Raw genomic sequence first — 25,295 nt, 5'->3', positions numbered from 1 at the left:
TTCATTTCTGGCAGTTTGAACTGGAAAACCAGCACCTTGTCAGTGAAATGAATAGCCTGGTGGATGAAGTGAGGTAATGTTCTAATGATGCAGCTCTCTTAACAGAAAGCATGCAGAGAAAACAATTGAGATCCAATTAATTCCTGTAATGATTTTGTCAAATGTTTATCAAGAATATTGTGGGTGAAAGAAAATATTATGTCTCCTGACATATGAGTGTATTCCCAGTTTTAGGAATTAATTTTCCTCCAAAATTGAATCATGACACACTCACATTTTATTACTTTGTAAGTTTTTTTTTATTCTCTGAGATTTATTGTATTCCATCTTCTTGAATAATGTCACCACTTTCCTAAATGTAACAGGTGAGCGCCTCCAGTTTGCATTTTTGCATGAATATTACCTCTGTGTAAGGTGCAAAATTTAGTCTGAACTCCTCCATCAACATCTCTAAAGCTTCACCTAATCAAGACCTTCTAGTGTCTCTTCTCACTGCTACTCCAGTGGTACTAACACAGACTTCATCATCCTTCTCCACCCCTCCCCACCATCATTCAACTGGTGTTCCTGAGATGCAACTGTCCCCTGTCTTGTTGGGTAAGGCAGTGTTGATACAGGAACATATTAAATGTGGCCTGCGAGCCCATATCTACAAGCCTGCAAAAGAAAGAATGGGGCAATTTCTCTTTTATTAGGCCAATTATGAATTGGGGTCCCAGCCAAGAACTGGAGAACCAAAATGTGCTAATGAGTTAAATTTTACAACAAGTGATTGTAAGAATTTCTCCTGTGATTCTTTTGAGATGCTATCTGAGTAAAAGCAGTGAAGCTTCTCCTTGGCAGTTTTGTTAATGATCATTTGGATCAACATCTGTTGAAAATTAAGAATAAAAGTTAGATATGAATCGAATTAGTAGATGAAATGTGGTACCAAAGAAAATGAACCTTGTGCTCCTCAAATTATGCATATGCCTGCAGGAAAAGTTGACTGGGACTGACTAATGTCTATTTCAATATTAGAGTATTAACCAGGAGTTTTGCAAAATTACCTCAAGGCTCCAGAAGAAATTTTACAGAATTTCATACAGCCAGTAGGCATTCTCAGTTACCTCCCGCAGGAGGATTAATAAGTGGTATGGAATTCCTGATATTGTAGATGGGACACAAGTCTGTGAGGTTCACGGCCTTTACCCTTTCTTCATTCCACTGTTTTTGTGATTGAGTTAGCCACTAGAACATTTCCAATTTTCTTTTTCTCTTGTGCTTTCTTACAAAGAATGTTTTAGTTATTCACATTATATTTATCTCTCCACCCAACAAAAAAGCAGCTGTTTTAAATTTCGGCCCTTTTCAAGGGTTAGAGGTGGCATAACACAATCTCAGATAAAAGGTTCAGTGCTGTATGTTGAGCTGGAAGTCTCATTGCGAAAGCATAAACAGCTTTTTTTTGTACTTCTTCCAAGTGATTTTTTTTTTATTGAGACCTTTCATTTAGTTCTTTGACTTTTTTTGTCCTGGAGCATTGTTGCCAGCACATTTCAATGTGAGATGGTAAATTTAAAAGTTATTTGGACAGACTGTGCTTAGCTGACTTGGAACACGCCATACCTCCATTATTAATAACTATCGATCATTCTTCATTGCTTCACTTTTCCTTATTAAAGTACAGGATGTGGGCATTACATTACCACTGGCCCCTAATTCCTTTTGAGATGGTGGTGATCCCCCTTCTTAAGCACTGCATCTGGTGAAAGTGCATTCACAACGCTGTTGGTTTGGAGATTCTGGGCCATCACTGATGTTGAAGGAATGCCATATGTTTGCCAATTCAGAAATAGTACAAAGTTGGTGGGAAATCCCTTGCATGTTATAGCCCTTGACTTTCCAATCAGAGAAGCTGTGAACTTGTTGGAATCTAATTAAGCAATTAAAAAAAGTCAAACCTGCGCTAAATAATAAACAAATATATAAGAATACATCAACTAGCAGTAGAGGGATTTGACATATTAATAGATTATTGCATCAAAAATTACTGTTCTTTCACTATCTGGTGCATTGATTCCAGCCCAGAGAGATAGAATGAAAAACCAACTGTCTTCTATGTGAATTAAGTGTGGAAACGATGGAAGATTGATCGTTAATGATAAGCTGGTACAGTTGGTTAAGACAGAAGGGATCCAAGGCATATTGGAAAGGTGGATCCAAAATTGGCGGGCTTCAAAGAGGCAGAGGATAGTGGGGTTTGTGTTTTCCTGACTGAAAATCTGTAATAAGGGGTGTAGCATAGGGATCAGTAGTTGGATCTATGTTGTTTCGAATATGACTTGGATATAAACGTAGGGAATATGATTAGTACATTTACAGATAACTCAAAAAATTGGTGGAGTCATAGATCCTGAAGAAGTTGTCTAAGTATACATCTGGACAGATCGACTGGAAAGTTGGTAAGAGTGGTATTGCACTTAATCCCAGACCAGTGTGCAGTATTGCCCTTTGCCAGGTTAAATTCTAGTCAGACATATACAGTAAGTGGCAGGGACCTTAGGAATATTGAAGTACAGAGGGTCTTTGGGTGCAAATCAATAGCTCCCTTATGGTGGTTTCACAGGTGTATAGTGTTGTAAAATATATTGTGCATCCTTACCTTTATAGGCTGGGGTATTTGAGTGTAAGAGTTGGGACATCATATTATAGTTAATAAAATGAAGATTAGGCTGTATGTAGAGTTTTGTATACATTTCTGATTCCTATATTACAGCAAAGATGTGGTAACAATAAAGTGCAAAAGAGATTCACCAGCATGGTGCCTGGAATGGAGTGTTTAATTTATAAAGTGTGGCAGCTCACCACTAGGCAGGCGAATCGGCTCTGCTTGTATGCCACGTGGCAGGGCAGCCGGTCAAAATGCCGCCATCGGGAATGTTCTCTTCCTCCCAGCACGGGGGCTTAGAAGCCCACGCTGGGGTACCACGTGACGCCTGGGTGACGTCAGCGCCCTACAGCGCGGTTCTCAGCCAGGTGCAGGTTGGGAGTATAAGTACATCCCAGCAGCCTGCAATAAACTAGTCTGCTCACTGAGCTCAACCCGTCTGGTTGTGTGTGTTATTGCAGGAGCAGTGTAGCTGCCGCTACAATTGGTGACCCCAACTGGTTCAAATGTCTTTGAACCCATCATGAGCGAGCCTGGGATCAGCGCTATAGCCGTGAAACTGCCTGAATTCTGGGTTCAGGAGCCGGAGACCTGGTTCGGCCATGCGGAGGCTCAGTTTCACCTCTGCCAGATTTCGTCCGACATGACCAAATTCTACCATGTGATCGTTGCACTGGCCAGGCGTGCTGCACCTCGTTCAGCACCTGCCGAAGACAAATACGAGACCATCAAGCGAGTGCTTGCCGGATCCCTCGGACTATCCAAACACCAGCATGCTGCTCGGATGCTGTACCTCGAGGCCCTGGGGGACAAGTCCCCGATGGAGCTGATGGATGAGAAACGCGCGCTCATGGGTGAGCACACCAACTGCCCACTCTTCGAGCGCATTTTCCTCGACCATATACCTGGGGACATCCGGCCGCTGCTGATCCAGGAGAGCTCCATCGACCTGAGGAAGGTTGCCCAGAAGGCCCAAGAGCTATGGCTCGCTCAATTCCCGGAGGGCTCAGCGGTCCAGCAGGTCTCAAGGCTTGGGCACAACCACGCCAAGCCCGCCCCTAGCACTGCGGTAGAGCATCCGGCCCCTGCAGGGGCCTCCAAGAGCATAACCAAGGCCATAGCATCCACTCCAGGCCTCTGCTTCTACCACCAGCGCTGGGGAGCCAAGGCTCGGAACTGTTGCCAGGCCTGCTCGTTCCAGGGAAACGACCAGGCCGGCCGGCCTGCGGGACTCAGTCAGCGGCCTGACACTGGAGCCCAGATCAGCGTGATCCCGGCCAAGGCCGTCGAGTCCAGGAACCGACCTCGCGGACCTCCCGTCTGTGCAGCCAATGCAACAGTAATCCGGACGTATGGACACAAGACAGTCCACTTCCAGATAGGCCAACATAATTTTGCATGGAGGTTCACCGTCTCGTCCCTCCCGACTGCCATCCTGGGTGCAGACTTCCTCCTCGCACACGGGCTTCTGGTGGACATTCGAGGTAGGTGCCTGGTGGATGCCCGTACCTTCCAGACCGTCCGTCTCGACTCCTCCCACTAGGCCATCCCGTAGATGGCCACAATCAGCTTGCCCAGAGACGAGTTCCAGCAAATCCTGGACGAGTTCCCAACACTCCTCAAGCCACAGTTCTCCGCTGCCTCGCCACGCCACGGGGTGTTCCACCACATCCCCACCCAGGGCCCGCCAAGGCGTGCCGGCTCCTGCCTGATAAGCTCCAGGTGGTGAAGGAGAAGTTTTGCACCTGTTGGAGCTGGAGATCATTCAACGGTCCGACAGCCCGTGGGCCTCACCGCTCCACCTGGTCCCAAAAGTCTCCGGTGTCTGGCATCCCTGCGGAGACTCTCAATGGCTCAACGAGGCAACAGTTTCTGACTGTTACCCCATCCCTCACATCCAAGACTTTACAGCCAAGGTTGACCTGGTGCACGGATATCACCAGATCCCAGTACACCCGAGGACATACCGAAGACGGCCATCATCACCCCCTGTGGCTTGTTCGAATTACTGCGCATGCTGTTCGGGCTCAAGAACACCGCTCAGACCTTCCAGTGCCACATAGACTCTGTGGGCAGGGACTTGGATTTCATCTTTATTTATTTGGACGATTTCCTAGTCGCCAGCAAGGACCAGGTGCAACACAAGGCCCACCTACACGCCCTTTTCTCCCGGCTGGCCGATTTCAGCCTTATCAACCTGGTCAAGTTTCAGTTTGGGAAAGAGTCCATGCAGATCCTGGGCCATAACATCACGGCCGAAGGAGCCACGCCCGCCGCGGCGAAGGTCACCGCTATCAAGGAGTTCCCACACCGGATAGCCTCAAGGTGCTGCAGGAGTTCGCGGGTATGGCCAACTTTTACAACCGTTTCATCCCAGAAGCTGCGTGCATCATGCAGCTGCTATTCGCCCTCATCGCAGCCAAGCACAAAATGCTCACTTGGAACCCAGAAGCCTGTACCGCATTCGAGGCCACCAAAGACGCCCTTGCGAAGGCCACCATGCTCGCCCACCCGCACACCGACCTGTATATGGCACTCTCTGTCAATGCCCCTGCCATAGCCGTTGGTGCCGTTCTGGAGCAGCAGGTGAATGGACATAGGAAGCTGCTGGCATTCTTCAGCCGCCTGCTTCGCCCGCCGGAAAACAAGTATGGTGCCTTCGACCGCAAGTTACTGGGCATGTACCTGGTGGTGCGGCATTTCCACTATTATTTGGAGGGGAGGAGTTTTACCATCTTCACCGACCACAAACCCATCACCCAGGCGCTTGCGATGGCAAAGGATCCCTGGTCGGCCCGCCAGCAGCGTCACCTCTCCTTCGTGTTGGAGTTTACCACCGACATTTGGCATAAGGCGGGGAAGGACAATGTGGTTGTCGATGCACTCTCACGACCGACCATCTGTGCACTGATGCCCGGCCTCGACTTCGACCAGTTCACTTGGGACCAGAAGTCTGATGAGGAGACGAGGGTCTTCAAGACCGCCATCACCGGCCTGCAGTTCCGAGACCTCCTGACTCCGAGTGGCGAAGGTACCATCCTGTGCGATATCTGCATGGGCACTCCACGACCAGTTGTTCCCCAGCAGTGGGGCAGGCAGGTCTTCCGTCACATCCACGACCTTTCACATCCGTCCATCAGGTCCACGGTCCGGATGGTGGCAGAATGGTTCGTATGGCATGGGCTGCAGAAGCAGATCACAGGCTGGGCCAGAACATGCGCCCATTGCCAGACGTCCAAGGTGCACAAGCACACTGGGAATGGTTCAGCCACATTCACGTGGACATCGTCGGGCCCTTACTCATTTCTTGGGGCAACCGTTACCTATTTACGATGGTGGACTGCACCACTCGCTGGCCTGAGGCAATCCCGATGCCACATGCCTCCACCGACTCCTGCTCCTGAGCACTGTTGCATGGTTGGGTCGCCCAGTTCGGCGTCCCGGCTCACCTTACCAGTGATCGGGCCGCCCAGTTCACATCTGCGCTCTGGGCACAGCTCACCAACAGGTTGGGGATCCAGCTACACCACACCACGGCTACCACCCGCAGGCCAATGGACTGGTCAAATGGCCGCCACCTTAAGTCAGCACTCATGGCCCGCCTCACCGGTCCCGACTGGGTAATGAACTGCCTTGGGTGCTCCTGGGCATCCGCTCTACTCCCAAGGAAGATCTGCAGACGTCATCTGCTGAGCTGGTCTACGGTGCACCACTGGCACTACCTGGTGAGTTCGTCAACGCACCTCACAATTCTCAGCAGTCACCGCGCAAACTACTTCCTCACCTCAGTCCACACTTTGACTCGTTTGAACCCCCACCGCCGCCCAGGCATGGCACCCGCCCATCTCATGTTCCCAGTGAATTGCTTTCCGCGGAGTACATTTTCATTCGGTGGGGCCCGACCACGGCACCTCTGCACCGACTGTACGAGGGGCCATATATGGTTGTACAGCGTTCCGGCTCCACGTTCACGCTGGACATTGACGGCAGGCGGGAGCTGTTTACTGTGGACAGGCTGAAGCCAGCACCCCTCAATCCCACTGAGCCCGTGGTCATAGCCCAGCCCAAGAAGCGAGGTTTCCTGGCGAAAAAGGACATTGGCGCCGGTTCTGGGGGTGGCTGTGTTGCTGCTCACCACTAGGCAGGCGAACCGGCCCTGCTTGTAAGCCACGCGACGGGGCAGCTGGCCAAAATAGTGCCATCGGGGGTGTTCCCTTCCTCCCAGCACGGGGCTCAGAAGCCCGCACTGGGGGACCCCATGCCGCCTTGGTGACGTCAGCGCCCTCATGCGCGGTTCTCAGCCAGGTCCAGGCTGGGAGTATAAGAACAGTCCAGCAACCTGCAATAAACGAGTCTGCTCACTGAGCTCAACCCGTCTGGTTGTGTGTGTTCTTTCAGGAACAGTGTAGCTGCTGCTACAAAGGAACGATTGGATAGATTGGATTTATTCTCACTGGAATGTAGAAGGCTGATGGGTGACCTAATTGAAGTTTATAAAATTAAGAGCCTCATAGATAGGATGCATAGAATTTTTTTCCCTAGGCAGGGGAGTCTTGGACCAGGTTTATGTTGGGGGGATGAGGGGACAAGAAATTTATAACCGATCTAAGAGGCAAGATTTTCACAATTGGTGGTGGTTATTTTTACGAGCTGCCAGAGGATGTAGTGGAGACAATAAAATTACAACGTGTAAAAGGTGTTCAGATAGTACTTGAATCAGGAATATGGGCCTAATGAGAAAAGTAGGATTACCTTTATGTTTCTGTGCAGTACATTTTTGTGATTCAGTGATGAACCAACTAGTATCCAAAGGACTAAACTACAGAGACACACTTTCAAATTCAACTCTGGTAACTAAATTCAAAGCTCATAGATGCTCTGTGGTTAGTAAGGGATGTAGAAAGAATAAAGGTTGAGAACCAATGGACTAGATGGACACTAAAAACCAATGTTACCAACTAATATCTTTCAAGAAAAGAAATGTGTTGCCTTTACAAGATCTGGCCTATTTGAACCTCTTTTCAGACACTTAGCTATTCACAGCCATGATCGAGTAAGTTAGGCTGTATACGCTGCTATTGTCCAAATCATGAAAAATATTTTTACATTCTACTCAGTACCAAATTTCCTGTGTAGAAAAAAATGGTGGCTTCATTAACCATGGGCTGTTCAGCACATGAAGTAAAGCTCTGAAGTTTAGTCACATGTGTAAGAACACCATTGAAAGGACCATCATCTCAGAGTTTATTGAAGAACAACTCAAGGTGAAGTCACAGCAGCATCACTGAGGACAGCTGTTAATGAAAACCAAGTGATTATCCCTGAAACATTTGTTTTTAATCCAACTATATCAGGCCTCAAAGAAAATCTTACCACAGGTTGGCACTCGGAGAATCCACGGGATAGTTTGAATGGGGAAAGGAGTTGAAATGCAACTACAAACTTCTGAGACTGGGAACTGAGATGCCATGTTGTAGTACAGCTGGAGAGCTGATTCTCATGCTGTCTCCCTGTTACTCCAGAAACGACATATCTTGAATACGGATTTTTTTTCAGTTTCCACAATGTTCAGACATCAGTGGCAAAACAAAACAGCATTTTCTGTAATTGTGAAATAAAAATAAAACACAGAATCCAGCTAATAGCTTCACCTTGATGAGCGACGAATTGGAAAAAGCATGTCAGTGTATAATTTACCTGCAGCCTCATAGTGAGCATTGCTCCCTCTCTGGTTCTGAACAAATATTTTTTTGAATGCTTAAGATGTTATCTATTTATCACTTCAAATGAATAAATGACCTGTATGTGGAACAAAAACCTTTATTTGAACCTTTTTTTAATTATGAACAGGCAAATTGAAGGAAAAGTGGTTGAAATCTCCAGACTTCAGGAAATTTTCACTAACAAAGTGCTGCAACAGGCAAGTTAAGTATCACATTCTTCCGTAATGTGCCATTAACATATAATGTTCTGTTATTTGGATAGACTAATCAAATTTAAAATCAACCCCTTTAAATAAAGCTTTAATAAAGTCTTTTGGGTTCACTGGAACCAAATGTCTTTCAGAATTTAGTTTGTGCTGCTCTTATTGGATATGTGCACTGGTCAGGCACAATTTCTGATGTACTGAAATTGGAGGTTTTTTCGATTAATTGTCTGATTCAAAGGGAATAATGTTGAAAATTTAATGAACTCACACATAATGCCAATGTTAAATTAGGTACTGGTAATTTACTAAGCATTAAAGCTGGGAGTAAGACTGTGTTAAATGATCAATGATGCACACTGGGGTAGTTTCCTCCAAAGATTGCACAGGTTCACACAATCTGGTAATTATTATGCATTGTGCATGATATAGATTTAGAGCATGAAAATGCCATTCAGCCTAATTGGTTGATGTCAACTGAAGGTGGTCCCATTTGCTTGTGTTTGGATCATATCCCTCCAAACCTTTCCTATCTCAAAGTGTTTTTCAAACAATGTAATTGAACCTCAACCACTTCCTGTCAGGTTATTCCACAACACTACCATCCTCTGTGTGAAAGTGTTGCGGCTCAGAACCCTTTCAAAATGTTTTCCTCTCATCCTTAAACCTACACCCTCCAGTTTTAGATTCTGCTATCCTTATCTTTGCCCCTCATGATGTTATAACCTCCTCTGCTCCATGGGAAACAATCCTAACCTAGCCTCTTCTTACAACTCCATCCCCAGTCACGTTCTCGTGAATGCTTCTTGCACCCTTTCCAGCTCATTGGGCGAGCAGGGTGACCAGGGATGTACACAATGCTCCAAATGTACTCACCAACTGATCAATTGACGTAAGTGGAAGCACCTTTTGGAAACCGAGCACAATGTATGATGAAAATTATGTTGTGAGCAAGCCTATGAAAATGTACTTCTGTTTCTTGAAAGGAAAAGTAAATGGCTACACTTTAGATTGTTCAAGGAATGTTCCTTTACAGATGTATATATTGTAGTGTTGAAAATTTTGGATGCCATTTTCATAGTTTTCAACTTACCATTGATAAAAGTAAATCTAAATTTACAATCTAAAGTGCAGCCATTTACTTCTCCTTTCAAGGAACAGAAGTATATTTTCATAATTTTCATCATACATTGTGCTCGGTTTCCAAAAGGTGCTTCCACTTATGTCAATTGAACAGTTGGTGAGTACATTTGGAGTATTGTGTACATTTCTCTCAATTTGAAAAAAATGTTGGAGTGTACACAATGGATTTTGCTTTAGTTTTTCTCAGTTGCAAGCTTTATCAAGTCCATAAAATGATTAGGAATATTTTTTCTTCCTTTCTTCCAGTGTAAAGGATACTGAATGTAAACTGTAAAACCAGTGTAAATAGGCACCTGGTTCCATCTAACTAATTCCCTTCCCATTTGGCTCCACCTATCACCCTCTCTCATCTGGTTCCATCTGTCTGTCAGCTACCCCCATCCTCTCCCCCAATCTGGTTCCACTTATCACTTGCCAGCCTCTACACTGCTCCGCTTTTAACTGCTATAGGCTGGAAATGTTGCCTTACATCTTTTTCCTCCATAGATGCTCTTTGACCTGCTGAGATCTTCCAGCATTCTGTTTATTTTTGTTGAAGTTTCAAAGTAAAATGTTGTAAGTGCTTTAGAAAACAACTTTACAACTACCTACAGTTTGGACAATGAAATAAAAAAATAGACTGAACCATTTCTCAGTACTTCTGAAATATAATGTCAGTATTTTATTTAATACTTAATACATGAAGTGACAGGTGCCTGGAACACCCTGCCAAGGGTAGTGGTGGAACCAGATACAATAACAGTGTTTAAGAGATTTCAAGGTAGATACATGAATATGAAGGAGAAGGAGGAATTATCTATCAGGTGCAAGCATCAGATTTTTAGTTTGATTTGGACATCGTGTTCAACACAGACACATGGGCGGAAGGGCTTGTCCTATGCTGTACTGTTCTATGTTTATGTCATTCATTAAGAGTAATTTATTCTTGCTTGGCAGGAAAAGGAGATAGACAACATTCATGAAATAGTTGTGGGTACAACTGAAAATGTGAAAGAAGGGAATGAAGATATTAGAGAGGTAAGGGAACAGATGCTCTCGGTTTTCTCTTAAAGATGCAATAAAGCAGATAACCAAGTCTATGAATGAATGTGATTAATTATGCCCCAATTGATTCGGTGAGAGTCATGGAGCTTTACCCTCAACCATTATGTTACATTGTTTTCCAGAGATTTGTTAATATAAAGCTTCAATTAAATTTGATTTTTAATTGATACAGCATGTTAACAGGCCTTCCGGTTCATGAGCCTGCACCACCTGAAATACACCCATGTGACCAATTAACCAACTAACCCCGTACACCTTTGGAACATGGGAAGAAACTGCAGCACCCGGAGGAAACCCACAGAGTCATGGGGGAACGTACAAACTCCTGACAGTCCTGTAATAATCTTAACTATGTTTGTAATATTTGCACTTAACCTGTCCAGCTGCTAAAGGTCACTGGTTTAACTTGGCAAACCCAGGTAAACTAACTAAATAACTGAACTTTCTCACAGTCCATTATAAATGATTCATTCACTGCTTTTGTTTGAAAGGTGGCACAGTGATGCAAAGGTTAGAGGTGTGGCCAGACGGCTCCAGTGATGCAAGCTTGATCCTGATCTCAGAGGCTGTCTGTGTGGAGTTTGAGCATTCTTCCTGTGACACTTAAGCTTTCTCCTCTATTCTAAGGAGCTGTTGGTCAGTTGGTAGGTTAATTGGCTATTAGAATTTGCCTCAAGTATAGGTGGGTAGCAGGAGAACCAGGACATATATGGTGGACATACAAGAGAGAATAGATGACAGGAAAATTCATTAGTCTGATTAGGGATTGGTCTGATAATATCTTTGAGAGCCAGTAGAAGTTTCAAGATTCAATTTCATAGTCAGAGAAAGAGAAGCAAAAGAGAGTTACCCCAGAGTCTCCGAGTGTCTGTAGATTCACCTCCAGCGCTTCTGCAGCCACAGAGTCCAGCCCAAACCATTGGCAATCCGAGCTAATCCAGATCTGAAAGTCCGACACCATCAGGAACTGCTCAGCACCTTCGGCACCCCCCTCACATCCCGGTTCAAATACCTGGTACCCCTTCAGCCAGTTTCAAGCCAGTCTCCAGCAGCCCATAACCTTTCTGGGCTCATCACCTCGAGTTGCCAGCAGCCCGCTGCATGTGTTGATCTTTCAGCCGCAGACAACCCTCACTCGTCCACCACCGTGGTCACTATCCCATGAGTCATCTCCTCTGCTCCTCCTTCTCAGACAGATGTTCTCCCCATTTTCTGGAGCCCTGCGCCAATCCTCCACTTCCCTGGAGCCTGCAATCTCTCATGGCTGCTGCCAATCAGAGGCGCCACCATCTTGGGTGCAGACCCCAGTCACAGGATTTTAAATAAAGCTTCCATCAGCTTTATGGGCCACTCAGAGCCTGTGTGGAGCTGATGACAGTTGACTGGATGGTTGTACCCCATGGGAATGCTATATCTCCACTCCCCGCGGGTCCGCACCAGCGGAAGTGCTGCCGTTACAGCAGCTCCAGCAGTGCTGCCATTTTGATGAGCCAATTACTTCCTCTTACATTGTCAGGGGAGATATCTAAATATGTTTTAAGAATTAGGATGCATAATTGACACATTGGAGTTGGAAGATGGCAGTTGAGTGCTGAAAGTGAGCTTGAATCATCAGATTCTCATTGCAGGAGCAGTGATCTTTACGTGGCAGCCGGGTGAGTTCAATCTCAAAATTATTTCCCTCAAACTGATGTACATGAATATTCCAAAAGAACCTTTTTCAGATTTAATTCTTTGCTCTGTACATTAATACTGTATTTCACAATAGATTGTGACAGTCTGTTTCAAAACACATTCTCAAATGGATGTGTTAGAAGTCCAGAGGTACCCCAAAACCCAGCAGCAATAGAAATTCACCAAGAAAAATAGTTTCTTAAACAAAAGATGCGTTTAATTTTCTTTAAACATAAAAAAAAGATCAAATTTTAACTTATTACTATTAACCCCATTGTAATTCTAAGCACATGTGTTTGTAATGTGTGTATGTTCAGGAAAGTTCTTTGATTCACAGTCCAATCTCACTTCTCACTCATCCAAGTTCATGGTATCAGGCAACTCTTCTACTGTGCACAGAATTTAATATTTATGATATTTTCATCAGGCTCTGGTGCTGAAAGGTAAATAGTTACCGCTCAGGGTTCACATTGGCTTCAGAGAGACATTTGTTGCTCATTGGACACACACAAACTGTTCCCCCCGATCAACCGCTTTAGTGTCTTACCGAATAAACTTGCCCCATCATGGGTTTTCCAAATGATAACCTCTTCTTCCAGGTCATCACAGAGTTCCTCTTGTTTCCCTTATTTCAGGAGAAACACTCTAGCCAGCCATTTCCTCTTGTAAGGACTACAATGATTTTCAACAGGTTGAACTCAGAGCTCACAACCCATCTTCAAAATGGTGGTTTCAACAAGCCTGCCAACTTGCCATGTTGCAGCCTCCCAAAAGCTACTGCAGAACTGTCGATCTGAATTCTCTCTCTCTCTCCCTCACTCTCTGTCTGCAAAACCACATGACCCCTCTTAGAATAGCAAACTGCAACCAGACAGATTGTTGGCTCCGGAATGAGTTTCTGCCTGGACATCTGTTGCTTTAAAGACAATAGTCAATTTACTCCACATCAGTCCAATTAACACCTACTTGTGTAGTCTCCATCGGCATTCTTTAAAGTTTCTGTAAAGTCAAAGTGGACATGAAGTTTCTCTTTCAGCAAAGCTCTTTTGTGAAGTGTTACTCTGTTTGTGAAGTACCCTACACACTAAACCCCCACAATCTATCTCTTTTAAAGACATTTATACATAATATTTTATATCTATATATATATATATATATATATATATATAGATATATCCCATAACAGATGAAGCACTGTATCAGCAGGAAAATTAAAGCTAAACAAATTAACATTATTCAATAATACTATTTTTACCTGGATGAAGCACACTGATACATTTTCAGTATAATTGATACAATTTCTCCCAGAACAATGTGCTATCACATGTATCACCACATACCAATGAGCATTATTGTGCAGTAGCAGGCCAGGGCCACAAGGTGGCACCTTTGAGCACATTGTTAGGTTTAAGCATCAATTGGCTTTGGGCATTAGCCAATCTTAGAGTTACAAATTGAAACACTAAAATTAAAACCATAGGATATGGTTAAGATCCAAGTATTCTCTTAGACTTCTTCCCCTCAACTGATTGATGAATTGCAATCATTCCCCAAGTCTCTTGATTGCTAATTTAACCTGAGGCTCAGGCCAATGCTTGGCTGAACCTTGGGAATCAAAACTTACTGACATGAAAATGTCAAGAAATTTGTTGTTTTGCAGCTTCATTGCAGGTGCTATAAATTACATTTAGGAAAAAGTTAAATTAGTGCAAGTGTCTGTGGGTTATTGACCATTGAGAAATCTGATGGCAGAGGGGAAAGAAGCTATTTTTGTGCTTTTGGGTGTTTGTCTTCAGGCTCCTGTACCTCATTTTTGATGGTAGCAGCATGAAAATGACATAGTCTGGGTGCTCAGGGTCATTGAGGATAGAGGCTGCTTTCTTGAGTCACTGCCTCATTTCATTGAAAGTTTATTGGTTCCCAAGATTATTGTACTTACAACCACATTAGGAAGTAATTTGGAGCCCATTGGTAGAAGACAATATAAGGGCTTTTACTGTGTCAAAGGGTGCAAAATCATCTTCTTTGTGTTTTGGAGAAAAGAAAACTGCTTTTCCTCACAATTCCACCCCGCCACTCTGCTCAGCCGCTCATTGAAATCAATAACAGAGCCCACACTGCCCTTGCGCTCCCATTACAGCAAATATTTGGATCTGAATTGACGGATAAAGACCATTATCCCTGTCTCTGCAATGATAAATCTGAAGGAAAGGGGATGGGTTTGAACTCCTGGTCGCCTTCTTCCAACAAGGCAGCAGCTGAAGTTAGACCTAACTAGTTCATGAGGGTGACTGCAAGAGGCAGAATTGTTGAGGTCATTTCTGCACCTACAGTGCCCTTCATAATATTTGGGACCAATTTTTTTTTCCTTGATTTTCCCCTATGCTCCAGCAAACAACTTGAATGTGATTAAAGTGCACATTTCCAAATTTTATTATAGAGCACTTGTGTGCAGTTTAGATTGACCATCTTGATATATTCCCCTCATTTCAGGTCACTATATTTGGGACATAGTCATGCTTAGTACTTTGTTGCATATCCCTTGCAATTTAATGACTGACTGCTTGAAATCTGTGATTCAAAGACATCACCAGGTGCTGAGTATCTTCTCTGACGATGATCTGCCAGGCCACTATTGAAGCCATCTTCAGCTCCTGCTTGTTTTGTGAACTTCTCCCCTTAATTTTATCTTCACCATATGGAGGGCATCCTCAGTTGGATTTAAATCGGGTGATTGACTTGACCATTCTAGAATTTTCCAGTTTTTAGCTTTGGAAAAAACCTTTTGTTGCGTTATCAGTGTTTAGGATCATTGTCTTGCTGCAGGATGAAGCAGCATCCAGAGTTTGGAGGCATTTGCTCGAGCTTGAGCAGATGTTTCTATACACCTCAAAATTCATTTTGCTACTGACATAACAGTTATATCATTAATGAAGATAAGTGCACCAGCATCTGTGGCAGCCATACATGCCCAGGTCATTACACCACCACCACGTTTCACAGATGAGGTGGCATGCTTTGGATTGTGGGCAGTTCCTTTACGCCTCCACACTTTGCTCTTGGTCTCATCTGTCCATAAGTCTTTTTTCCAGAATTCTGCAGGCTCTTTTAAATACTTACCAAACTGTAATCTGGCCATCATGTTTCTGTGGCTAACTAGTGGTTTGCATCTTGCAGTGCAGCCTTGGTATTTCTGTTTATGAAATCTTATGCAGACAGTAGTCTTTGACACATCCAGAACTGCCTCCTGAAGGGTAGTTTTGCTCTGTTGGACAGTCATTTGGGGATTTGATTTTCAGCCTCTTAATGGCTTCTTTGACTTTCATGGGCACAACTCTGGTTCTCATGTTGAAAAATGGCAATTACAGACTCCAAAGTGATCAAAAGCTGAGAAGCAAACCTAGCTCTTTTATATCTGCACCAATGAAGCAATTCAACATACCTGAGTGCACATAAGCACCTGTGAAGTCAATGTCCCAAACATTATGGCGCCCTGAAATGGGGGAACTATGTATTAAAAAGTGCTGTAATTCTACATGGTCAAACCAAAATGTATACAAATAACCTTTAATAACATTTGGAATGTGAATTGTTTGATTACAAGTTGAAACTGTGGAGCACAGGCAAAAAAGGAAAAAAAATGTCTTTGACCCATACATTATGGAGGGCATTATATGCTGTTCCATTTTGTCATCCTCGCTTGTCATCCTTCCCTCTCCATTTCCCTTTAATTCTTCCACTAGACAGAAATGAAGCTTTTGCCACTTGCTCACTTCAATCGCTCTATGGTCACTGGCCCAGTGCAGTTTCCCCCTACTATATATCTCACTACAAGGCTCAAGAGTGTGATTAAAATCTGCCCCACTAGCCTGGATGAGTCCAGCTCCAAAACACTTGAGAAGATACTTGCTTATGGACAAAGCAACTTAGGCTTAAACAGGTTACTAGATGCTTTCCCATCTGCCTCCACCTGTTGAGGTAAATGTTTGCTTTCCTTCCCTCAGTTCTCTTTCATTTACTCCATGTCCTCTCTCCCTTCCCCTCCACATTCTCATTATTGGTTGGTGGGAAAAGTTTTGAATGTTAACAAAATGAGTGAATAGCAATATCCCATTGCTTCCACTGGAAACATTTATTAGAACAGTAATTGGAATCTATGAAGTTCAGAAATGGAGATTTCTAAGTCATTTATTAATTTATTCTTCAACAGGCAATCAAAAATAATGCTGGATTTCGTGTCTGGGTCCTCTTCTTCCTCGTGATGTGCTCATTTTCTCTGCTCTTCTTGGATTGGTATGACAGTTAGCAGATGGTGATTGACAAGTGTTCTTGTGCTGCATTTATTATGGCCTGACGGGATTTATTGAAGTTAATAGCATACAGCATATTCAGGAAAATGCTGAATACAAAAGAGGCATCTAAAATCTGCATCTGCACTCTATAGTGCAGCAGGATTTTGCAATATTATTTAATATAACTTGTTTATAAATTGTTTAGAAATAAACTTAAGTGATCATTTTTTTTAAAATCTGCTAGAAATCTGGAATACATGTTTTTGTCAGTCAGACCATGTATTATGTTTTTATCTCAAATAATGTTAATTTAGAAATAAACAAGAGAACAGAGTTAACATTGAAGTAACCTCACTTGTACAATTTTCAGTAAGATTTATAGTACCAGAACTGGTTGGTACTATATATAAATACAAACCTTGGGTTTGTTAAATTTATTTCTCATTAATAAATAAAAGTAACGTGAAATTGCTAAAAATCATGACCATTTTCTTTGATTTTTGTTTAGTGTAACAATCTGGTAGTTCATTGATATTGCTGCAGAGACCATGAAAATACATTGGTCAGATTTTAGTTTTTGATAAGTAACTTGGGCAGTGGTTACTGTGCAAAAACCACAGATCTTTTTGGAGAGAGAGAAATCAATCAAGTTACCAAATCAGAGTAGTTAGTCAATTGGCCATTGTTGGGTAGCAGTTGATTCATTTGATTAATTACCACATTGTCATAGTTATAATGTCCTTATTCGCTAGTTATCCTAAAAGTTCAAGTGAAGCTTATTTTCATCATCTTTACCCACAAGTTTATTTATCATATACATATTTTCACTGTGTTTAATCTAGTGGGCTCTAAAATAGCTGCTTGTTTTCTGTCACCCCTGCGACTGCAAGAAATGTGACAATTGCACTCACACTTCATCCCTCACCAGCATTTGGGGCTCCAAAGAGTTCTTACTAGTGAATCAATATGTGAATCTTCAGGGATCATCTATACACCCCATGCTCCCATTGTGACCTCCTCTACATTGGAGAGACTGGACGCAGACTGAGAGATAATTTTGTTGAGATCCTTTGCTCTGTCCATTGCAAATAACAGGGACCTCCCAGTGGCCATTCATTCTACATTCTATTCCCACACTGACATATCTATCCATGGCCTCATGCACTGCCAAACCAAGGCTCCACGCAAATTAGAGGAACAAAACCTAATATTCCATCTGGGCACTTTTCAACCAAACAACATTCTGTAAACCCCTCCCTAAAGTCTCTCTTTCCCTATCCCTTTGTCTCCTTTCCTCAGGCTCCCCACCATCTTCCTTCTCCATTCAGAGAGCCACCCCTCTCCCATCACTTCTCAGCCTTTTTCTCTTCTCCCCTCCCACCTATATCTACCTATGACCTACCTGTTAGTCTGCACTCCTTTGCTTGCCCCTTCCTCCCTCACCCCAACTTTTTGTTCAGATACCTACCTGCTTTTTGCTCATACCTTGACAAAGGGCCCCAAAATGTTTATTTCCCTATATTTCCTATAAATGTGGCGTGATCTGCTGAGTTTCTCCACCATTTTGTGCATTGCTTGATTTCTATATCGTTGTTGAAAGTGAAAAAGACCCCATTGGCTATAGTCAAGGAGAAAACAAGGAATAAAAATCTGATCTTAATTTAAATAGTAAGCAAATAAATTTGTACAACAGTGCAGTGTATTTGTCTCAAAGGTAAATGAACTAGAATGGGTGAAAGAGCCATAATTATCAATTATTTTCTGATAATTCACTGCCTGCTTCAGTGATTGCAGACTTGAGGGTGGTGGAGGCAGGAGTTTGCTCTGAGAAAAACAGAAAAGACATCTTTTTTATTTGACTTTATTTGTTTTATATAGTGTATCAGTTACCCTCACTGCATCATTTTACATCCAATACAACATTTGCTCAGATGTATAAAACACATGGAGCTCTGTACAAACAGGACTTAACACCAATAAACACTTTATGACAAGTATGGCACATTTTACAAAGCATGATGTTTTGGCACTCATTTTAATTTGTTGTGTCTGCATCTTTTTTTTCCTCCTCCTTTTCTCTTCCATGTATTTTCCTCAACATCCAATGTAATTCTGAAGAAACCAGTCTCAAACGGTCCACATGTGGCACATGTGATATTTTTGGGATATCTAAACTAAAGGCAAATGTGACCAATTGGCTTCTGCACATCTAAAATTTCAAATTCAATGAACTATACAACTACTTGGGGTTAAAAGAATGTGCACTTCATTCCTGAATTTTAGGGGCATTCTAAGAATAGAGGCAAAATAAAGGAAATACTATTAAATCCAATCTATATTTTCATGATCATGTGAACAATGTAAACCATGTTAATGATAAAACATTATGCATAAGTACTGATGAAAAATAAATAATTTAATAACCAGATAGTGTTTCGTTAACATCGGGAAAAGACGAAAAATGCTACCGTTTCATTGGTAATTTTTTTGATATACAAATTTAGCCTCAAAGACAGTATAAATACTTAATTCTAACTGAATCTTTCCGGGGATGAGGGTGCTGGCACAGGGAAGAGAGTTTTTAAGTACTTTTAAAGTCCTAAACATTCAATGTATGCTTGTTATTAGAAACAGCTGCTTAGGAGGACTCCAAGAATGGTAGGAATCAATCCACACCATTTTATACGTATATTTTCTTCAGAATATAGGGTAGAGGGTATATTATCTGCCCATCAAAAGAAATAAGGCAAAGTGACAATTTTCCCTTCACAGCTATTGGAGTGGAGGAGCTAATGCAGATGTAGCCTTTATAAATCCTGATTGATTAACCAAGAACTCTACTTAGCCAAACATTTGATCTTTCACTTTAGCCCACTTATAACTGACCTGTTGTACTTTGAGACCATACATAGCATGACTGTGGACCCCACCTCCTCAAAATGCTGAATTTTTTAAATCCACAAGGTGATTAACCATCCATCTATTCTCCAAATTTGTTTAAAATCAATGTTTATCAGAAGGAATATTTTCATTACAAAAGATTTTGCTTGTTCCACATTCAATCTTCAGCACTGTTTAATACTGGAATAATATTTTACTCTATATGCAGAATTTTAAAAGTATATTATGAAAGAATCAAATGACCAAAGTATTCATTAACCACTATGTTTGTTTTGGAGATAACTGCTTTTCTTTTTAAAAAGGGCATGGGTGATTGGTTTTCAAAAGATCCATCCACAGAATCAGAGTATGGAGCAGGCTTTTGTCTACTTATTTTCACATCCACAACCTGAGATTATAAAAAAAAGTACAACAATCCTAGCTGAATGTACTAATCAAATGAGACAAGCATGCCACCTTGGAAAGAATTTCATTAACACTTACAAATAACATGAACAGAATGAATAGAAATGGAAGAAAAACTAAGCAAAATTAACAAGTTCTCTTCCATAACTTACTAATGTCAGTGCCTTGTACATTAAGCAGCTATTGTTAGTTCCCAGCATTGATTTCTACAAGGAACCGAGGGTCAAACCTGGGAGCTTACTCAGAAACTTTGCCAGTGGCTTCGCTTTCTTTCCCCATCACCTTCTCTTCAGAGAGTGCAGCCAGCCAGGGTGAAACAGAGCGTGAAATGGTCTGTTTTGCCAAGTTGTAGTGGTTAATGACAGTGTAAAATCTTCCCCGAGAAGCAGAATCTTGCTCCGAGTAATAGTTCTCCAAACCAACTGGAATGCAGTGATTATGCTGGAGAAAAGGATACAAAAGATAGTGTTACAGAATTCTTGATCCACAGTATGGTATTAATAGAAATTACTTCCAATGAAATAATGCATCAACAACTTTTTTGTGATAGGTTTCCCACAATGAAACACGAGTTGTTTTGTCATCAACTTCCTTAACCAATATGAATTTACAAAAAAAAAATGCAGCAAATACTCAGCAGATCAGGAAACAGTCATCTTTTCTAGCCAACGACTCTTAATCAGGATTTGTAAAATAATATTTAACTATTTTATATTTATTACATTAATACATGCAATATTTTAAAATGTATTCATTGTGGAGCTTGACACAGCTAAGAAAGACTCAGACACCATGTTGAAAGTCGTTAACGACCATTTTATTCAAATTCAGTGCGCGCCCCTTTAAGGGCAGCGTGAGTTCTGTCACCGCAGGTGACATAATCGCTGCCCCAGGCGCACGCTGGGCAGGAGACTTGAGGCAGGGAGAAACCCTGACAGCGCCTCCTTCCCAAGGCTGTCCCGTCACGTGGCGTTACACGTGGGGCCGGTTCGCCATGAGAGTGTGTGCAACCCCCCCCAGAACCGGCTACACGTCCCACCGCTTGGGTGGACAGCCCTGGCATTTGGACATGGCTGTCTGCATTGGCCGTGATAGGTCAAAGTGTACCGCCTTCAAACGGTCCACGGTGAAAAGTTTGCCTTTACCCTCTATGTCCAAAGTGAAAGTCCTGCCGGACCGCTGGAGGACCTTGTATGGACCTTCGTACGGGTGCCGTATGTGGGCCACGCTGAACAAATATGAATTCCGCCGAGTCCAGCTCTTTGGGACGATGTGTCGGCCGGACGCCGTGATGTGAGAAAGGCAGGGGGGCTAGCGAGGATAGTTTCATATGGAGATCCGCCAAAATGTTCACGTGCTCAGACGTGATGTTGGGTTCCGGGCCAAAGAATTCAATGGGCAGTGAGAGCAGCCCGCTGTAGACCAGTTCCGCAGAAGACACCTTAGGTCCTCTTTGGATGCTGTTCTGATGCTGTGGAGGCCCAGGGCAGTTCGTCTGCCCAGCCTAGGCTGGTGAAGCAAGCCATGAGGGCAGATATCAGATGGCGATGAAACCTCTCCACCAAACCATTTGCTTGCAGGTAGGCTGTGGTGTGGTGGAGTTTAACCCCCCCCCCCCCCCAGGAGGTTTGCCAGTGAACCCAGAATGCAGAGGTGAACTGGGCGTCCCATCACTGGTGATGTGCACCAGGATTCCGAATCAAGCTGACTGGATTCCTGGCGCACGTCTCTGCGGAAACCTCTTTGATGGGAATGGCCTCCGACCATCTCGTGGTCCGATCAATTATTGTGAGAAGGTAGCGCGCTTCTCTGGACACCGGCAGGGGGCCTACGACGTCGACGTGGATGTGCTGAAAGCTCTGCACCGCCAGGTCAAATTGCTGGATTGGAGCCTGCATGTGCTGGTGGACCTCGGAGACCTGGCACCTGGTGCAGTTCCTTGCCATCTCGGCCACCTCCTTTTTGAACCCATGCTACACAAACCGCTCTGCCACCATTCGCAACAAAGTCTTCACCAAGGGGTGGGCTAGGTCGTGGACTAAGCTGAAAACCTTTGACCTCCACTGCGGTGGGACTACCAGGTGCGGCGAGCTGGTGGAGACGTCGCAGAGCAGCGTGTCCGGGCTGTTGGGCAACTGAATATCCTGGAGCTCGAGGCCAGAGATGGTGGTCTGGAGAGCCTGTGTCTGTGTGTCCAGCTTCTGGGCCTGTGCCAACTGTGTGTAGTCAAGGGCGGGGGCAAGAGCATTGATCGCCGGATGAGAGAGTGCATCCACCATGACGTTGTCTTTGCCTGCCCTGTGCCGGATGTCACTGGTGAACTCCGACACATAGGAGAGGTGGCGTTGCTGGTGAGCTAACCACAGATCTTTGGCCATTGCGAGTGCCTGTGTGAGGGGCTTCTGGTCTGTGAATACCGTGAAGGGCCTGCCCTCCAAAAAGTATCAAAAGTGGCAGATGGCCAGGTACAGCACTCGGAGCTCCCGGTCGAAAGTGCTGTACTTGAGCTCTGGCAAGCGCAGCTGTTTGCTAAAGAAGGCCAGCGGGCGCCACTGTCCTTTGAGCCACTGCTCGAGCACACCCCCTACCACCGTGGCTGAGGCGTCCACCGAGAGTGCCGCGTGCGCCTCCAGGCGTGGGTGCACCAGTAGAGTTGTGTTGGTGAGGGCCTCCTTTGTTGTGGCAATAGGGGTCTCGGCCTCCTCTGACCAGGTCAGGACTTTCTCCTTGGTGGCTATTAATGCGAACAACGGTCGCATGGTGCGGGCGGCGCCGGGGATGTACCGATGATAAAAATTCACCATCGCTGTGAACTCCTGCACGCCCTTGAGTGTGGTTGGCTTGGGGAACTGCTGGACGGCCGCAACCTTCTCTGGTGCCGGCTGGGCAGCACCTGCTGCTGAGATGGTGTGCCCCAGGAACTGCAGCGTCTGCTTGCCGAACTGGCACTTGGCCACATTGACCATGAGGCCAAACTCCGCCAGTTGAGCAAACAGAGTACGGAGATGGGCCTTGTGCTCTTTGTGGTTGCGGCTGGCAATAACTATATCGTCCAGGTAGATAAACACAAAGTCCAAGTCCCTACCCACTGTGTATATGAGGCTCTGAAAAGTCTGGGCCGTGTTCTTGAGGTTGAAAGGCATACGCAAGAATTCAAAGAGGTCAAAGGGGGTGATGATCACTGTCTTGCCAATGTCCTCGGGGTGGACCGGGATCTGATAATACCCACGCACCAGATCGACCTTGGAGCAGACTTGCGCGCTGTGGAGATTGGCCAAGAAGTCTTGAATGTGTGGACCCAGGTACCTGTCTGGTGTGGTCGCATCATTCAAACACCGGTAATCGCTGCAGGGTCTCAGCCCCTGAATGATTTGGGGACCATGTGGAGAGGGGATGTCCTGATGCTGTCCAAGAGACAGACGATCCCCGACTCCTGCAGCCAGGAAAACTCCTCCTGCAGCCAGCTGCAGCTTCTCAAACGGAAGTCATCTGGGCTTGGCATGCAGCAGGGGACCCTGTGTGGAGATATGGTGATATACTCCATGCTGGGGTAAGGAGGAGCTGAAACATGGTTGTAGGATGGTGGGGAACTCCTGGAGTATGTTCGAATACTCATCCCTGGAAGTGGCGATGGCGGCGATCTCAGACATGCAGGCGTTCGTGGCATCCAGGCACACCGAATGGAAGGTACGAGCGTTGACCACCCTCTTGCCCTTCATGTCGACCAACAGTCCGTGTGCCCTCAGGAAGTTGGCCCCTAACAACGCAGTATCCACTAACATGAACTTCCAGCGGAATTTCTCTCTCCCAATCTGGATCTGCGCCCTGCAGTTACCGAAGCTCTTGATTGCGGACCAGTGGCTGCCCGCAGGGTGGGACCACGAGATCGGGTGCGTGTCTCGAGGGTGATGGGGGGCAGGACGCTCAGCTCCGCTCCTGTGTCCACCAGGAAATGCTGGCTGGTGGACTTGTTGATAGCGTGAAGGAGGCTGTCCATGTGGCCAGCCACCGCAGCCATCAACGGCGGCTAGCTGGGTAGTTTCCATGGTAGTCACACGGTTGTTGGCACTTACTGATGGTAAAAGCACCAGGTGGAATGGTGCTCCTCCAGCTTGTGCTTGGGTTAGTGTTGCGGCCGGCTGGCTCTTGGTCGCACAACCTGACTGAGAGCCACTTCATTCTCCTTCTTGGTGCACCAGATGGTGTCCGCTCGGGCTGCTCGGCATGGATCCATGAAGTCCTCATCTGCCAGGAGTAGTTGGATGTCCTCAGGGCATTTGCTCAAGGAAGATCTGACAGAAGAGGAAACAAGGTTTGTGATCCTCTGCCAGCGCCAGCATCTTGTCCATTAGGGCCAATGGTGTGCCGTCCCCAAGCCTGTTGAGGTGCAGGAGCCTGGAGCCATGCTGCTGAGGGGAGAGCCCGAAAGTGCCAAAGAGCAGGTCCTGAGGGCAGGATATTTACCCTCGGTCGCTGAGTTGTGTATCAAATCATCCACCCTGGCTTCCGTTTCTTTGTCCAGCACGCTCACGACGTGGCAGAACTTCGTGGCGTTTGCTGAAATGTTCCTCAGTTGAAACAGCGCCTCTGCCTGCCCGAACCACGTACACAGGCGATGGGTCCAGAAGGGGGGCAGTTTGATGCCAACGGCATTGATCTCCGCCAGATCCATGTTCTTGAGACCAAAAGAGGCGTCTGGGCTCAATGGGGTCACCAATGTGGAGCTTGAAACAGCCAAGAAAAACTCAGCCACCACGTTGAAAGTCGTTAACTGTTTTATTCAAATTCAGTGTGCGCCCCTTTAAGGGCAGCGTGAGCTCAGTCACCATATGCGTGGTGAGATCATAATCGCTGCCCCAGGCACGTGCTGGGCAGGAGACTTCAGGCAGGGAGAAATCCTGACGTCGCCCCCTTCCCAAAGCTGCCCCGGCACGCGGCATTACACGCGGGGCCGGTTCGCTATGAGAGAGTGCGCTGCCACATCATCTATATTTTCATTTTTCCAATTCTGATGAAGTATTCTTGACCTGAAATATCAACAGTCTTTAATGCTGCCTAAACTGCTGAGCACCTCAAATATGATCTATTTTGGTCCCTTTTGCTAGCATCTGCAGTATTTTAGCACTGCAAAAAAAGTTTTAAGAAATTAAGTTAATTGAAAGAATGAAGACTATTGTGCATTCAGTTCCAGGTAATGAAATAAGTGATTAATTTGGAATAGGCTGCTGGCAATCCATGGTGCAAGAAAAAATTTACTTGA

At 44.8% G+C, this 25,295-nt stretch overlaps 2 protein-coding genes across 8 annotated transcripts in view; one reads left to right on the top strand and one right to left on the bottom strand.

Moving 5' to 3' along the window:
• The window catches only part of stx18 (syntaxin 18), a 186,298-nt gene extending 169,092 nt beyond the window's left edge, over positions 1–17,206 (top strand). For 3 of the 6 annotated variants that reach the window (XM_069925906.1, XM_069925911.1, XM_069925910.1), the window contains 4 exons: positions 15–73; positions 8,501–8,570; positions 10,656–10,736; positions 16,648–17,206. In XM_069925906.1, coding sequence (XP_069782007.1) covers positions 15–73; positions 8,501–8,570; positions 10,656–10,736; positions 16,648–16,743 — 306 coding nt within the window. In that variant the 3' untranslated portion in view covers positions 16,744–17,206. The remainder of the gene's footprint in view (positions 1–14; positions 74–8,500; positions 8,571–10,655; positions 10,737–16,647) is intronic. The other 3 variants (XM_069925908.1, XM_069925909.1, XM_069925907.1) reach the window with 1 other exon arrangement.
• A 1,368-nt stretch (positions 17,207–18,574) lies between these two features.
• Positions 18,575–25,295, bottom strand: part of LOC138757874 (neuronal vesicle trafficking-associated protein 1-like) — a 111,005-nt gene continuing 104,284 nt past the window's right edge. For both annotated transcript variants that reach the window (XM_069925903.1, XM_069925904.1), the window contains exons 5-6: positions 20,277–20,476; positions 18,575–18,903 (exon numbers count right to left, since the gene is read on the bottom strand). In XM_069925903.1, coding sequence (XP_069782004.1) covers positions 18,765–18,903; positions 20,277–20,476 — 339 coding nt within the window. In that variant the 3' untranslated portion in view covers positions 18,575–18,764. The remainder of the gene's footprint in view (positions 18,904–20,276; positions 20,477–25,295) is intronic.

Source organism: Narcine bancroftii, chromosome 3 (genome assembly GCF_036971445.1).
Source record: "Narcine bancroftii isolate sNarBan1 chromosome 3, sNarBan1.hap1, whole genome shotgun sequence".
Classification (NCBI taxonomy): Eukaryota; Metazoa; Chordata; class Chondrichthyes; order Torpediniformes; family Narcinidae; genus Narcine; species Narcine bancroftii.
This window is presented reverse-complemented; position numbering and strand designations above follow the sequence as displayed.